The following is a 17040-nucleotide window of genomic DNA, read 5'->3' on the forward strand; positions in this document are numbered from 1 at the left end:
TATATTTGACAAAGTTATTTGAAGTACAAGATAGTTTACAGACCATTTATAAATCTCTCTGAAAAACAATGGTTTCTGAAGTTTTTAAATCATTTTAATAGCCATGCAACTTGATGGCTCAATAAATGACCTTCTAGAAAACGTATTATTTTTAAAATCACTTTTTAATATGTATTCCAAAGGCTTATTTACAGTACATCTAACCACTAACTCTGCAACTAAGCACATCTGCAGATGTGGTCATCAGCAGACACATGTATTTTCAGCTACTTACATAGCTCCAAAATCCAAGATATTTCCCAGTTGGTATGGCTCTAACAGGTGCAAATGGAAGAAAAATGGGTTAGACTGGAAGGACATCAAAAGTAATGATCAGTTCTTTGCATCCACACTTGACAAGCCTCCCTTCTAACAGTTTACACTGTGAGGCACAAATATCTAACCATAACTTCCATCAGAGATTAGTAGATTTTCTCTTCTAGGTGAAGCTTGATACATTAAACCTTGTGAAAGCACTCATTTTTGATCATATTTAAAAAACAAAATTACAGTATGTCTTGGCTGCCAGATTAACACCTTGGTGGCTGCACTCTGCTTCCATTAAAAACAGTGGGATATGCATGACACTGCCTGGCCTTCATTAAGTCAAATGAAACAAAGAAAAATAAAAAAGGGAGATTAAAAAGAAATTGCTCTAGGTTACACAGCAACAGAGCCAGAAGTCAAACTCAGGAACTCTGACTACCATTGCTTACATCTACTGTGGGGATTTAAATGGGAACAAATAGGAAGAGGCAATGACTAAGAAGAAAAGCGGGCGTTAGGAAATTATGATATTATGGTGCATCAAGACAAGAGAATAGAGGAAGAGAATTAAAAAAGCAGCGGAGAGGAAAAATACCTAAAGCTGCAATTAGAAAGGAAAATAAGGATGATACAAAGAAAAAGCCAACATATGTAACAGGAGACATATTATTAGAGACATTTTTCAGATGTTAAATAGTTGACTGTCAAGATATCTTCAGGAAATACACAGACAGCATGTTTGCCTCAAATAGGTATATTTACTGTGGCATTACAATGGTTTGGGTGATATGCTGTTGCTGACAGGAAGTCTTCTCTTTACTCCTCATCCATCCTTGGCACAAGTCACATTTGCAGCTGCCTCAAAAATATTATCACAAAGCATTCATTACTGATGGCATTTGGCAAAACCTAAAACCCAGCAGTGCTCACGCCCTCAGTGTTCTGAAAAGGCAAATTATTTCAAATAAGTGGTATAAAACTTGCAATTCTTCATGCTGCTTTCTTCACAAATGCACTGCTGAAGTGGCTGACAGAGCAAAAAGCAGAAGGATGCTGTGACTGTCCCAGAACTGATCAACTCACATCCAGGTGACAACCAGCATCCTGCCAGTGGAGCTCGGCACAGCCAACATGTTACTGGCTTCACAGGGCAGTAGCAGGCTCAGAACAGGGCCTGGAATGGTGATCTGTGATAAAAAGAATGGAATGTGGAAGACAAGAATGAACAACCTCCAGAACTCAAACGTTTCAATAAGCTGAAAGACTACATGAGATGTTTTCCTCTGCTGTTGGCTTATTTTGCATCTGCTTGAACCAAGCCCAAAGATATCCTTATTCTTAAAATAATAAAAGCACTCTGCGCAGGCTTCAGGCTACCTCCCAAACTCATCTTCCCAATTACCAAAACCTCTCCACCCAGGGTTCTAAAGTCAAAGGTGTTTGAAATGATTTTATTTTCCAAAAGCAGCATTTTTCAGAATTTCACTTTTAAATTCTGACTATTGTGTAATTATTGCAAAAGGATAAAACAACAGGACCCTGGTCTCAGCAGTTGCACTACTGCATCCATAGAGAAACCAGACTGAAGCTCTGCTACTGTCCATCTATCCAAGGACATCAGAACAGACGGACCCACACAACACAGGGATGAATCCACCCCAGTGTTCTGCAACAGCTCAATATCAGCACTAGTCAAATCAGAAGGAAAATACACATAGAAAAGGTTGCTTTGCTTTTCAGCACTCAGTGCCAGAGTCTTTTGCATTCCGCCTCCCAGCCTCAGCTTTGGAAACAGCCATCAACTGTCCACACTCTCCATCATTTGACAAGTGCAGCCAGTTACAGGGTTCTGCATCCCTGGAGGCATGCATCTCCTGAGGAGGATGCAAGAGGCAGAGGAGGGGCATCATGAGCTGCGGCCACAGATCTGCTCGATATCGTAGATCTCTTTGGGACAGTCAGCAGACAAGATGAGAGGCGAATCGTCTGCTATCACAACATCATCCTCAATGCGTACACCAATGCCACGAAATCTCTCCGGGGCACTCACATCATCTTCAGGGATATAAAGTCCTGAAAGAAGGGAGGGAATTAAAACATGCCACACTCTCCAAAACACCTTTCCCTCACTGCACCCACCATAAGAACAGGGTTTGCTTTTCAGCAGTATAAGAAGAATTTGACCTTGAAGAAGTTTAATAAGGAAAACTGCTCTCTTTCCTCTCAACCACAGCAGCTGGTAAACAAAGAAAGGGAAGTATCTGACAGTGCCTACGGACATCAGCACGTTAATAAAAACTTCCACAATTACAGCTGGTCCTTCGGCACTTTTTGCTCTCAATACTGTGTTCACAGTGATGATTTTAACAGTGTTCCAAATAGAAAGAGAGAAGAGCCAAGAATTAAATATCAGTTTTCATCTGACAGCTCCAAAATAGGTGACGAGTGGAAATAAATACTCACTGTGAAATGTCTCGTTTGCAAAGATAAGTTGTGAATGCTTGTAATTGCGGGCTGCAAGGCTCAAGAGGAACTTACACTATAAGTGACTGGTAGTAGTTTAGTTACAATAACACAGACCACAGCACAAATGAATTTACTCTGCTTCTCTGCACTGCAACTGACCTGTAATGCTGAGGATCAAATGCCAGCAGTCTTAAGTTCTAAATTATTCTGTCTCTTGCTGCACAGACACTTTCTGAGAATTCATGCCCACACGTTGGCTGTATTTGAAATGGAAACACAATTTTCAAATATTCTAATATTTTTGGGAGGGGTGTAAGACAAGGTTTTCTAACACTTCAATCATTTTCAAGTTCAACAGGAAGGGACTTGAATGCTTTGGTCAGAAGAAGCAACTAGCAACTCAAAGTAGTACTGTTATCCTCAGTGTTATATGATTTTGTCCACCACTGACTGTATCTTTTTACCTGGTTCAATGGTTATCACCATGCCTGGCTGGAGTGGGACAGACCGGGATATATCTGGGGTATCATGAACATCCATGCCCAAGTAATGGCCCACATGATGTGGGCAGTACCTTCGAACAGCCTGACAGAAAACAAAGCAAGTGTTATGGAGGTAATTAAATGCAGCCAATCTGTTGTTCAAATGCAGAAGATGGGAAGAAGAGAGACAGCAGTTATGCGCCGTGCTTAGTTATCTGCTTGTCTCTGGGCCCTTGATTTACCAGAACTGAAGGGCCCTCAAAACCTAACAGTACCATCTGCCTATTCTGAATGCCTTTCCACTCAAGCACAAGCTTAAGCACATCCACACCTTAGCATGACAGGCAAAGACTTCAGTTTTTATGTCACTGACCTTTGCTGCCCAAACCTTCCCATCCCTTAACCATCCATACCCTGTGTTGCTCCTATCAGCAGACCCCGACAAATGGCAGCAGCCAGCACAGCTGCAAGGTGCTGTGGTGAAGCAGTCACCTATGCATTAAAGAAAAGAAGCAACGCCAATTTCATTCAGCAGGTACAGCAGGATTTTAACCCATCTCTACTGGGCACTCTTACCACCTCCCCTTGCACCATCCTAATCACTCCCTCCAGAGAGGAGCGCCCCTCAGCAGGAATCAAAGAGCTAATTCCTCCTCTGTCCCCCAGCTCCTCATATTCGCTGGGGACTGAGCGGCAGACGTTGCTCTCATCTGGCTGTGCTGCCACCTGCCGAGAGAAATTGGCATGATCGCCTCCATTCGGAGGCGAGAACTTGTACTGTTACCGTACTGACACAGTAGGACAATTAAATCTGGCAGAAATTCATACTGCTGCCAAAGGGATAGTTCTGTCACCTGGTCCCTGCCATCTTTCTGGTACTGGCATCAGCAATCATGCAGATTTGCGGTGAGTGGGACCAGAAAACTTTTCTAATGGCAAAACAATCCTATTTTACCTGCAGGTTTAGCTCCAAGGCAGCCCAGTTCCCCACTGTGTTCTGCAGATAATTCTGTGAATCCCAGCAGTGACACAGAGAGGTGCGGAAGAGGCAGCAGGTGGAAACTGAGAAATTGGGCTGCACTTTTTGGTGGCACTGCAGATTAATGTTATTTTAAACAAATCTCAAAACTCTGACTAATTGCCTGCAGTTGACCCTGCACGCAGCCTTCTGTATCAGTGCCAACATTTCCCAAGGTCTGTTTGGATTATTTATATTTTAAAGCTACATCAACATTAATAAGTAGTGCAGACCAGTGGGAATGGATTTGCAGAGGGAAAAAGCAAGTGTCAGAGGAACAGTATCCTCACTGCGCATCTGTAAGGCCTGGATGTTATTTCAGTCCAAATCGTGGGCTGAATGCCCATTAGGGGTTGAAACAAATCTTCAAGTTTAGCCTCACCTGAAAGAAATCCAGTCCAGCACTGAGACCAGACCACAACATGAATTAAAGCACATTAAGTAGGGATAATTAAAAGATTCACTTCAAAAACATATTCCTGATCTAAACCAAAGCCACTAACATAACCTACAGATGCAACAATCACAGTGGGGAGAAGCTGGATTAAAAAAAACATTCAGGTACCTTAAAGAAGTGGCTGTCAGTGATGCTGCTCTTTAGGATCCCCAAGTCTTTCAGCTTCTGTCCAATAAGGCTCAGCATGAGGCTGTAGATATTTTCTAGACTCATACCTGGGGAGCAGAGGCTCAGGCAGGACTTCTGGATGTCCAAGACAGCCTGGTACAGTTCTGCTTGAGGTTTGGTGAACCTGCAAATCATTGAGAAAAGGAACAAAGCACATTTCTCACAATGAAGTCCTCCACCCAGAAGCTATTTTAGAGACAAACTCAGTTCAGTGCTGAAACAAGGAAAGTCAGAAAGGAAAGCAACTGTCTCCTTATGGGAAATGCCAGACAAGGTATCACTGAGACATGCCCTTCAACACACTGGGTAGAGGCAGGGTTTCTGCTTGACTTCCTTACCCGAAAGCAAGCCAAGGCAACACTACTGCTGGAGACAGAACACACTTGAGCCCAACATGCAGGAATCAAACACACAACCACAGGGACACTGCACCAGCCATGTACTGGTCAGCTAAACTGCTGTTCTAATACTCTGCCCAAGGAACAGCTGAATGCACACAAGCCATCCCTTCTCTTTAAACATACCATAATACCTGAAAACAGCAGTAATTAATGAAGCAGTGGGAAATACAGCTTCTCACACTGAAGGATTTGTTTATATAATTTCATTCTCCCGAAGAACTACAGAATGGGACATATTTGAGCTATTGTCACAGACTACAAACATACACTCAGACTGCGCATTATTGAAGAGCTTCTCACATTCCTTCAAAACAGCCTTGTCATAACATACCTTCCATTGATGGGCCAGGTTCGTGTGATGTCGCTTACATAGCAGGAGGACTCACATCCGCCATCTAGCAAGACCATTTCACCATCCTGAGAATAACAGGGAAAAATGCCGTGTGGATCAGTGGGTATTAAGTGAACTGATTTCTCAGAGAGGAGGAAAGGAGATGATGCAGTGATTTTTGCAAAGCAGCTGCAGAGATGTGAACTCCTTTTGCAGAACAACACGCCAGCTGCTATTACTTATAAATAGGCTACTGCAGTTGGATTGCTTCTCTGCAAGAGTCTCTCACTATTAGGCTTATCTATAATCTGAGCTCTAACACACCGATGTCGAACACTTTGAAGTAAAAAAGACATTTCCCTTGAACTATTCTGTGCTCTGAGATATCAGCCCCATTGACACTGGAACTCCTATTCCAGCAAATTATACAGCTGACTCCTTTCACCACTAGTTCTCTGCTTGTGACTGAGACAGAAAGGTTTTGTAAGGAAAAAAAAAAAGGTTTCTGAGCTACCTAGAAGATCATTAACGAGTAAAAATATTAGCCTTGTCACAAGATCCAGCAAAATAACTTCTCTGATAGTATATCACTACCGTAGAATTGCTGTTTAATAATTTGTACCATCTTTCTTCTTCTCTTCTGCAGCTTTCTTGACTGCTCTAAGATATACTTCTGAATTTGTCTGGTGATGAAAAACAGACTTCTGGAGATACAAGTCTCCAAATCAGTTCAGCAAAACTGTCCTATGTCAATCAAATTGCTGACTGCACATCTTCCAAAAAAAGCAATGCCAAAAAGACCGAGGTCCAAGAACAAACCCACTGCCTTACTTTTCCTCCTTAAAGGCGTGAGAAACAACTAAGAGCAATCAGATCTGTGAAAACTTTGGATTTAATTATCTGTGGATTTACCTTCCTTCCATGATTACTTTATATAGAGACTTTCATAGAGATTTATTCTACAGGTCAGTGACAGTGCCAGCAGCCTTGGTGTGGCATGACAAAGAATAATTCCAGCATATTAATGGAAAAAAGAATAATGCTAGCATTGCTTCCATTGCTAGCTACTGTCGATATGTGTCACACACACACTGTACAGAAACTAGAAGTGAGATGGTCTCACTACTACTTTCCATTTAAACCCTATTTAAAGCTTTTTCAAAACAGCTGGTTCAATTATTTAAGTAAAATATGAAATTATAGTACCTGTCCTAAGTAACATTCTAATGGCTAAGGAAATTCAGCCTGTGGTCTGACTGTTCACTGCCTTGTTATGTCAAGTATTTTGTCCTCTTTCTTTAAAGCTGAGTCCACTAAGTGATGGACTGAAGTCCACATCTGGCCATACGCAGCCTTCAGATACCTTCTGACTTAGATACCTTGTCAGCCTATTTGGCAACAAGATGTGTAAGAGGCAGCTCATAAAGGAAAAGTCAGGTTTATGAGTTTAACCTCCTACTTGCTAGTTTAGAAGAAAAACAAGTGACAGTTGCTTAACAGATCAACTTTAACAGAAGCAACTGAAGTTACACGTGCATGCCTGACCTTGGATGACAGAACAACAAAAGAGGTTTATTTCTGCCAAAAACAGTCTGTCATATCTTTTGTAAATGTGTCTCTACAGATCATTTCAAGGCCTGCTTGTATGCCAGCTTCAAGAAAAAAACAATGCTAGCAAGAAGAGTTTCATCCTGCATTAACGTGAAACATAAATACGCTCCACTGAAAATACCGAATAGAGCAGTGAGGTAAGTATTCTGCTTCTCAGAATACTTACCTGAATCTAAAGGTGTTTTATCAGGAAAGCTGGAGAGGGTTCAAATCAATGCTACGAACAATCAAAATATATTCATTAATACATTAAGTTACCTACAACTATCTAATTCGTTTCTCATTCTTTAATGCTAGACCTTTCTTGTTCCCCTTCCCTGCTTTATTGGCCTACATGATGTCTGAAATGCATTTCAGCCTAGCCAGAGAAGGAATGCACTACTGCACCTTTGGTTGCAAGGCAAGGTCAAGAAATGCAAGTGACAGCAGAAGGATTCCAGAGTGCTTTTACTCCGTCTGCTACAGCTGTCCTCTCATTTGTGAGGGCAGCAATTCATCCAGTACTGCACCACCGAAACATGGAGCTGGCACCCTTGCTAAATTAAATATTTACAAGCTTGTTTCCACGTCCTTCCACCTTACAGAAAATACAGCAGCAAGTGCATAGAAGAGAGAAAGAGACCAGAAGGAATGAAGTTAATCTATCACTGACAGTAAAGCTTACCAGGAGAGAATCCCTTTCCCCCGCTAACTTGAAAACATTGAAGTGTTTTGATCTGTTCAGCCAAAACAGATCAGCAAGGGGATGCATATGGGGACAGTGTGTCACATAAATACACTTCAAGTAACTGGACGGCATATGGTTTACCTTAATGAGCTGATTGTTCTTCACATAGTGCAAAGTGTTTGATCTATTGCCACCAGCAACAACAGGCGGGTAGGCCAAGATGTCAGCACCACGAGCTCGGCACTCAAATTCAAACTGCAATACCAATTCAAAGAGGAGGAGATTGTTAGTGCTGATCCTGATGATTAACTGCCCTGGAGCTATTATGATTCATGTCCTGCAAATCTTTTTTTAATTTGTACTACGCAAAGTGAAACTGTGAAGTGACTTCATCACATGGAAGCAGCCTAGAAAGTTTTCCAGAGCACTGGAGAAAATACCACAGAACTACCCATTTTTCAAGAGAGCATTTTAAACCTACATACAATCTCATGGAAGCTCTCCCTGGTACAAGCATACTGTATCAGAAATTCATTATGTTATCATAAATCCACGTGAGGACTTGATCCTACATAAAGTTTCACTGTTAGTTGCTGCACAGGTTTGCAAATTATCCATGAAGACAACAGCTGTGTTTTGATGTTTAGCATACTTAGAGCAGTAATGAATAAAAAGGTTATAAAGCATGCAAAAAAAAAAAAGTTTTAATTCAAGAGCTTTACCTTTTTTCAGAGATAAGCAGATGAAATGAATAAACTTGTCTATAAAGCCCCTCTATATCCTCAGTATACTACTAGCTTGTCTTTTCTGTAATTAGCAAAAGCACGTGGGACAGAATACTCCAGAATGCCTACACGTAGTGAGGAAGATTTTATGATCCTGATGCGGAGTGGAAAACTGAGCTGTAAAATACACTAAAATTAAAATGATTTTCCTTACAAGTTGGACGTGTGTCTCAGTGCCACATCAGCACAGGCCCATCTGTGTCAGAATGGAAGGTCAAATCCTGTTGATGTAACTCAAACATGCATCTCACTGCATTTCCTTGCCAAATGTGCAGGCAGGTGTCTACATTGCTTTAAGATAACTATGATAAGCTGATGTAATGAGAGGCTAGAGTCAAGAGAAGCAGGCTTTACAAAATGTCTTATATGCACTTCCATCTTGTACAATAAAATTGTTTCATATAATACAATGATAACTGTGTCTCCAGTTTTGTTTAGCTGGTTTTGTAGGAAAGTATGGTAGAAAAAGACATCAATAGCAGATGAATTTAGACCTTCAGTAAAGGTGAGGAAAACACTGCTAAAGAATTCCTTGCACTTACTTTGTTGCAAAAGCTGCAGAAGCAGACACTACACTGCTAACAAGTTATACACGAATTAGATACACCCTTCTTCAGATGTGAAAGGTGAAATTCTTCTGTATACAAAAGTGAGTCTTCACTGAAATGGTCTCCCAAAGTCATCCCAAACAACCTCCCAGCTAGGAAGAACTCCTTCAATAAATGAAAATTTGCTTTTTTCACATTTTTCCACAAAACTCCAGCTGTTGGGTTTTTTTTTCCCTCCCTCATTGCCTTGGTGATAGTTTGTAAAGTGAATAGTAGAAAACAAAGTGCATTTGATTTACACAGGTAACAAAATCACAAATCTTAAAGGAAGTAATTTCTTGAACCTCACAGCTCTGTATTAAGCAAAAAGCAGACAACTAAAACATAAAAGTAACTTATTTCCTTTCTCAATTATCATATCTGTTGCACAATTTATCATCAACGATGAATTATCTTTATTGCAGATATAATCTCTCTGCATGTTCAGTAAGAAGAGGAAGATCCAAATGTCCCAGAATTTTCACTGATTCTGGGTGGAAACGGTAAAAAAAATTCCTCTACTGAAAGCTTATGTTCAAAGTCAGGATTTTTCATTTACTGGGCTGGTATGTCTCCAGAGCTATCAGTCTGCGTAGATAAGGCACACTTTGGACTCTTGTCCATGAGACACACTTACTCAAACACAGATGTAGCCAACCCTCTCTTTTACAACTTTTCTGGAATTAGCTGTTATGTTTTGTCTCCCCCTTTATCTCTTATTTTCTTTAGGCGTCCTCATTCTTCTTCCTCACGGCTTTCCTTTGCTTTTTCTCCCACACAGAAACTTCCCTCACATAAATTGTGCACTCCTTTAACCAAATCTTCCTGTAGTAGCTTCCCACCATCACTGACGGGATTACTTCGTGTCTTGCCGCAACACTCAAGGTGCTCTGAAGAATCAGACCAGCATCTTCAAAGAGGGACTAGAGAAGAAGCTTACTTTCCAGTTGACTTTACCCATCCCCCACCTTTTTTTTAATGCCTTTAAATTCATAATAATCATTTGTGGTGCTTTGATTCCATCTTTATTGACTCTTGGAAATAAAGACAACGAACAAAAGACCTCCAGGAAGAATATTTTGTCCTCAGCGTAAGAGAACTGAACTTTGGAGCCCATCCATATCTGAGAGCAACAGTTCTAGTATGGCTACCAGGTACAAGATATATATCCATAGGGGAGGAAAAACATTTTTGCTATTATAAGCCCCAAATTGGGATTCTGTTGACATCTCCAAGCACACTCCAAAACAATCTGCTGCAACAGTGCAACTCTTTATATCTTTATAAATCAAAAGAGTTATTCAAACAAGGCTACAGTTCTTGACTGAGGGGAGTTTGGGGTATGCCCAAGGCACCATGAGAGTTGGGTGAAAGACAAATATTTATTTCTCTTTCATTATAGGGAGATTTGATATTCCTAATTTCCTGGAAGAGTAAGAAACACTTAACCCTTCCATCCCACCTCCAACAATGACACACTCACCTTTGCATACAGAAAGGCTTCATCAACTGGAGATTTTCTGGCAAACATTGTCTCTATGAAAGCCTACAATAAATAAATAAACAAATAAAAGGACCTTTCAGTTAATAAAGGACCTGCTGTTACCTGCTGTCTTTTGGGAATACATAAAATCAGCTGTTTCCTTGAAAATAATGGAATAAATGGAGAAGAAAGTAGCACGGGGAAGGAGAGGAGAAGTTGGGGAGATGGTATAAGGGGCAATGCTGTTCCTGAATAAACACAACTTTAAAACAAAGTCTAACACCTGCTGGCTCATTTTGGCTGAAGTTACTTGAAGTTAATTGAGAGAAGCTAATGATACATGCTGTCTTCCTGTGTCTCCTTGTGATGTGGAGGGAGCTGAGCCCAGCTAATAGCTGAGAAACAGCAGTTCAGTAACTAATATCAGATCTTATCCTTCCAACCTAACTCATGCTATAACACCTCTCCGCTTTCTTGTCTAAAGGAATGCACTGGCTCTTTCTGAGAGTATACAACTGTGTACCTCTGATGTCATTCGTCCAGCTATTTTCATCCTTTCAATCTCTGCAGGAGATTTGATCAGCCGAAGGTTTTGCACTAGATGCCGGATGCCTTGGATGTGATTTTTGCTCCGAGCTTTTATCTCAGCCAGGGGCTGCATATAGTCAGTGTGCAGTTCTTTATGCACTGGTTTAGTCACATCATACCACACCTTGTTTGATTCACCTGGAATACAAAACAAATGTTGATGCAGATGAAGATAAATTCAGAAATTTCATCCACTGTACAAAATCACCCCTCCTAAGCTAGACCTGTAGCTGCACTGGTAATTTTCTCTGAATCTGTATTTACAGATCATATATTTACTGTCAGATAATACCAGAGATTCCTTTAAAATCCAGAAAATTAGCAATGCATAACATGTAGATTTGACAAATCCCCATTTGTATGCAAATTTTGGGTTTTCTGATCATCGCTGATCTTGCACAGGTGAATGTAGCTCGCGTATCAAAGTTGCAGTGGTGTAGGCAAGCAAATCACTGCACTGCAGTGGGACATGTTTTGAATCATTCTCTTATTTATCCACTGCATGGAATCAGGGTCATTATTGACCATGCTTCAGTATATCTTTGGTGAGCAACTGCTTATTTCAGCCATTTAGAGGAGATGAACTTGCTGAGGGCAAGCATATTTACCTATGTGAAAATTCATTTAGAACATCAGAATTAGCACCCATTTCCCCATAGGAACATTTTTAATGGGAACAAAGGTGAGAGAACTAACAAACTCTCTTGATGGATCATTTTTCAAGTCTATTATGACTGAATTCCTTCAAGTTTCCAGTGCTTCAGAGCGGTTCTGGCCTTACTGGCAAAGAAGATGTGCCTAAAACAACACATGCTCTCTTGTTTATTCTGTTCCTTTCTTTTCAGCGCGTACCCAAAAAACTCAGGTCACATTTGAGAGGCAGAACCCATGAGAAGTAGTTCTGCATCACCTCACTGGACTTCCAAAGAAAATATAATGGATATCAAAGATGTCAGCCTAACCAAAATTTTCTGTGAATAGGCCAAACACAGAATAATAGGCAGGAGCAGCAGAACGCCTCTTACTTGCACAGACCACCTCTCAGTTTACAAGTACTGTCACTGAGATCATGTGGGACAGAAGGTGGGAATTCATGCTGGTTAGCTTTAGATGCCTAAATTAAGATCCTGCATCTTTTCTACAGTCATCCAAGAGGAATATATTACTTCTAATGAGAGTATCTTAAAGCACTTACATGAGACCCTCCTTGCTTCCATTACCAATACAGGCTCACAGATTAGCTATTTAAGGGAGGAGCCTACACCTACTCAGCATAGTTTCTTCCCAGAACTATTAAGATGTACCATTCAGACCCTACAATCCACGCCTCATCTCATCCCCCTTCATTTTTGTTACCTTTCAGCTTGGCCACCAAGTGCCCGAACTCCTCAATAGTGTAAGCTTCATCTACTCCTGTCAGAGCGATGGCCCCATCTGTGCCTGACCTGGGCCCGTCCCACAGCTCTCGGCTCGGATCCCTCCGGGGCACAAAAAGCATGGCCTTGTGAGAGGGCAGCGCCTTGCCAGGAAGGCTCTGCAGCACCAGGATGCTGTCAGGCTCCTGGAACCCACAGAGATACAGGAAGTTCGTGTCCTGGTGGAAGACGTAGGGGATGTCATTGCTCATGTAGTACATGGGGTTGGATAGCAGAATCACTGTGTGGTCCAATCCTTCCCAGCCTTGGGCTTCCTTCTGGATCAATGTCATCAGTTTGTGCCGGCGAAGAGAATATTCCACCTGTGACAATCCTGGGGTTACCTCTCCTATGACCAAAAAAAAAAATACAAATCAGAACAAAAATTCAAGTCCCTCATGATATTCTACTATTCACATGCATGATTTCTGCTTGCTTCTTGATGCCTTTCATATGCATGGCTTCACTGCAGTCCCTGCTAGCCTTTCCACTGCTCTCTCCTACATCTTCTCAGCTCTCACCCCTGCAGCACATCCTTGCTTACTCTGCTCTTCCACTGTGCAAAAGGTAGGAATTTCTTTTAAACACTTAGATTTTCTTGATATATATTTCTGTGCAAAGGCAGAAATCACAGAACTTGGTAGATCCAGACAATCAGCCACAGCATTCTGTGAACAGAAGTTTGGTAGAAATGATTTTCAGAAAGATAAGGAAAAAAGAAGAGAGCAAGGCAAACTGAACTTTGCTGAAAACAGATTTATTTTTTTTTATAGCATTTGGACATTGAACCAAAGATTACCTCCTTACTCTGAGCACTGATTTCCTCAGACAAAGCTAGAATGTCTGTTCAAATACACACTAAGTCAACTCATAAAGTAACTAGTCCTAAACTCTAAGGGGCAGACTGAGAGTTAGATACAGGGAGAGGAGTCAGAAACACAGACGTTCTCCCTACAGGAGTCCAAGCAGAAGGAAACCATGACCTACAGGCTGGCATCAATCTGATTAAGAGAAGGAATCTTTTCTCAGGAAGATGTAGCTGCTCTCAATAATTAAAGACCTGGATTTTTCTGAAGCTAAATATTATATTCCAAATGACTCTAAACAAATGTTTCCTTTGATGAAAGTCTGTTTCACAGTGTACCAGTCACAAAGGACAAGTGAAGCAATCAAGAGATCACCAAAAGCGGACTGAAGTCGAAAGAACAACCAACAACTGTCTAAGTATATATTTTTAAGAACTGAGATTCCTTAACTGTGCTATAGACTCAGACATGAACCTTCTGAGTGCTTTGGCTAATATCCTATTTTAAAATAGATTGCATTTTCATACTGCTAAATTATAATTTCATACACTTTCTCTACTCCTTAAGGTAGTAGGAAAGTGTAGGAAAGAAAATAAAAATTTGACTGTTACTGTAAATGGATTCTTGCATGAGTAGGGCAAGAGGGGGAAGCTCTATCCAGCTTGTTTGTCTCTGACAAAAAAAAAAAAATAAAAATCAAAGAAGTGACACTTTCCATTTGCATTAAACTTTACAGCTTGGTATTTGGGGTAGAAATTTTCTTACTTAGTTTTATCTATAGATGTAGAATGACATAGAATACAGAAACTGTTTCAGTGCAACCTGATTCCACATTTCTGCAATATTATACCGCATATTTCCTATGCTCCACTACGTTCCTGTCAGCTAACTACTGCAAACAGTCCAGTAGACTGCAATAGAGTGGAATCTGGGAACCTCAGTTGCCTTCCAACCGTGAGGCCTGGAGTCCTCTTTGCGTTGAAGGCATTTTCTTTTAAAATTAATAATTGCAGCACAGCAACGTCATCTTATTTCTGTAGAAAGGCTGAGAGTCCTGGGACTATTCAGCCTTGAGAAGACTGAGAGGGGATCTTAACAATGGGTGGGAGTCAAGTGGATGGGGCCAGGCTCTTTTCAGTGGTGTGAAGCAATAGAACAAGGGGCAGTGGGCACAAATTGGAACACAGGAAGCTCCATACAAACATGAGGAAAAAATTCTTTATCATGAGGGTGACGGAGCACTGGAACAGACTGCCCAGAAAGGATGTGGAGTCTCCTCTGGAGATATTCAAAATCCTCTTGTACTCTTTCCTGTGCAACTTACTCTAGAGAACCTGTTTAAGCAGGGGAGTTGGACTCCATGACCTCCAGAGGTCCCTTCCAGCTCCTAAGATTCTGTGGCTCCGTGAAAGTAATTCCTCCTATTTTACTGCGTTGGTCCATGACAACAGAGGTGAATGGTGGTGGTACGGCAAAAGAGGTTGAACCTTCTCACCAATATTCTGTTGCATTTTGTTGCTGTGCTACAGATGGCAGCAAAGGGGCATTCTGACAAAATGGTGTCTGCTACGGAAGAGCTCATGAAGCTAAGGTGTGTTATTAAATTCCTCCATGTGGAAAAATGGCACACAGTGACATTCATTGATGCTTGTTGAACGTTGATGGAGAACAAAGTGTGGATGTGAGCACAGTGAGGTGGAGGTGGGTGGTGTATTTCAGCAATGGTGACAGTGACGTGCAAGACAGGCCATGTTACAGAAGGCCATGCAGATTTTTACAAGCGCAGCATGCTGGCTCTTGTTCACTGCTGGTGAAATTGCATCACTAATGGTAGCAACTATGTTGAGAAATAGTGTTTAATTGAGAGAATTTGCTCTATCAAATAGCGTTATTGTGCTCTTTGTATCTGTTGCAGTTTCTAGGGAAATAAATAAGAGATGTTTCTTTCAGAGTACTTTAGGAGTGATCTACATGGTAAATTAAGCTAATCATAAACAGATGAAATCACAGACACGTGTACGATGCAACAGAACAATATTCTGTCCTAAGCACCACAGAAAAGCAGAGAAAAGAAAGAATGCCAGTGACTGAATCATGCTGAGCATGAACCTAACCTGGTTTAAGTAGGTGTGGGTGCGTGAAGGGGCTGGGTTGGCCCAAATACCGGTTTGGAATCTTCTTCTGTTGGGCTGGCTGGATGGAGAATCTCCGGAGAACACATGACTTGCAAACTAGAGGAAAAGAAATGCACCATGTCAAAGGAAAAGAACTTTCCAATTAGAAAACGTTAAAATTATAATCAAGTGACTTTACTCCTAGTAGCATTTACTTACCTCGTATCACAAAAATATCCCTATTTCACTTTCCAATATGTTATATTGTCAGACTGAAAGCAGTTTCTCAGAAGTATGGCTGTGTATCCCATTTCCAAACCCACATACAGCCAAGCAGGAAATTTTTAAAAGGAATTACATGCGTGCACTGTACTTGGGAGCTGTGGGAGTGCACAGTAAAACAAAAGCTAAAATTAAACAGTTGAAACAACTTTACCAACTTTGGATTTCTGTCACAGCTGATGGAGATGACAATGAGCCTAATGGCTGACGTTCAGGGAATTGTTTGCCTTTTGTTTTGCCTGCCACACCAGTTTGTGCTGCCATGCCACAGGACCAGGTTCTGAGAACAGACATAACCAACTCTTTATGAGCATAAGCAGGTCTGAAGCTGCCTCACACAGCAGCACCACTCGACTGAGACTGCTGAGGGAGCAGTGTGACACTGCTGACTGGGGTTACTTACACAGCATGACTGATAATCCCAGTTTGAAGCACTTGCTGTGCGATGACTTACTGGAATAACAGCCCAGAGATCCAGGCCAGGAAGTATAGTTACAGACTGAACCGCAAAAAATGAAAGTTTTTCCAGCATCTCTACCCACAGAGAGGACCACCAAGTATGTCGCCACAGGACAACACAACTAGGCGTTAAATAAAGCAATACTGTGAAGGCATTAGGAAGCTTTCCAAATCGTCGTTTTATTTCCCGAACAACGGTAGCTTCGGATCCAACCTCGCCTGTGACCCCACACCCCTCCCACCCACCGCAGCGCCCAGCAATAACGCCCGGCAGCGCGGCAGCCCCGGGGCTGGCAGGGCCCAGAGGCACCGAATCACTGCGGAGGAATCTCTGACCTGCGAGGCCGCGCCAGCCCCTCACCGCCGCCAGCAGGCGCGACATGGCCGGGGGGGCCTTCCCCCAGCGTGGCGCCGCGCTGTGACCGCATCAGAGAGCGCCGCGCCGCCATCTTAGGCGCCCGCCGAGGCCGCCTGCGCGGGGCCTGAGGGGGGCGCCGCCAGCAGCTGTAAGGTTGAGGCGGCGAAAAAGGCGGGAGGACGCGCTGAAACGGCGCGCGACCCCTCACGGCCCCCCTAAAAGCCACCCCCGCTTCTAGAAGGTTCCGGCCGCCGCG

The 17040-nt window shown here is 42.0% G+C and overlaps 1 protein-coding gene across 4 annotated transcripts; it reads right to left on the bottom strand.

The window, feature by feature from the left end:
- Window positions 1–1044: 1044 nt before the first annotated feature.
- XPNPEP3 (X-prolyl aminopeptidase 3) lies at window positions 1045–17037 on the bottom strand. 4 transcript variants are annotated; one of them, XR_002114095.3, is made up of 12 exons: window positions 16763–17037; window positions 15686–15802; window positions 12707–13114; window positions 11286–11488; window positions 10763–10825; window positions 8049–8162; window positions 5630–5715; window positions 4838–5021; window positions 3831–3980; window positions 3237–3357; window positions 2932–3029; window positions 2237–2379 (listed from the first exon to the last, which is right to left on the bottom strand). XR_002114095.3 is itself a non-coding variant. In XM_019614595.3 (11 exons), the coding sequence occupies exons 1-11, from the start codon at window positions 16806–16808 to the stop codon at window positions 2213–2215; spliced, it is 1659 nt and encodes a 552-aa protein (XP_019470140.2). In that variant the 5' UTR covers window positions 16809–17037; the 3' UTR covers window positions 1045–2212. The 4 variants fall into 4 exon arrangements, 2 of the variants coding, with proteins under 2 accessions (XP_019470140.2, XP_010708892.2); XM_019614595.3 differs by lacking the exon at window positions 2932–3029 and having other exon boundaries at window positions 1045–2379; XR_014883810.1 differs by lacking the exon at window positions 3831–3980.
- Between the last annotated feature and the right edge of the window lie 3 nt (window positions 17038–17040).

The sequence above is a fragment of the Meleagris gallopavo genome, chromosome 1 (assembly GCF_905368555.1).
Source record: "Meleagris gallopavo chromosome 1, MGAL_WU_HG_1.1, whole genome shotgun sequence".
NCBI lineage: Eukaryota > Metazoa > Chordata > Aves > Galliformes > Phasianidae > Meleagris > Meleagris gallopavo.

Bases quoted from the DNA above. Each gene is read 5' to 3' on its own strand.
- XPNPEP3 (XM_019614595.3), bottom strand. From the start codon at position 16,808: ATGTCGCGCCTGCTGGCGGCGGTGAGGGGCTGGCGCGGCCTCGCAG. The intron at 10,826-11,285 runs GTACACAGTTGT...TATTTATTGTAG, and splicing joins CTGGACGAATGACATCAGAG to GCTTTCATAGAGACAATGTT. The intron at 2,380-3,236 runs GTAAAAAGATAC...CCCTTCTTTCAG, and splicing joins GGTGATAACCATTGAACCAG to GACTTTATATCCCTGAAGAT.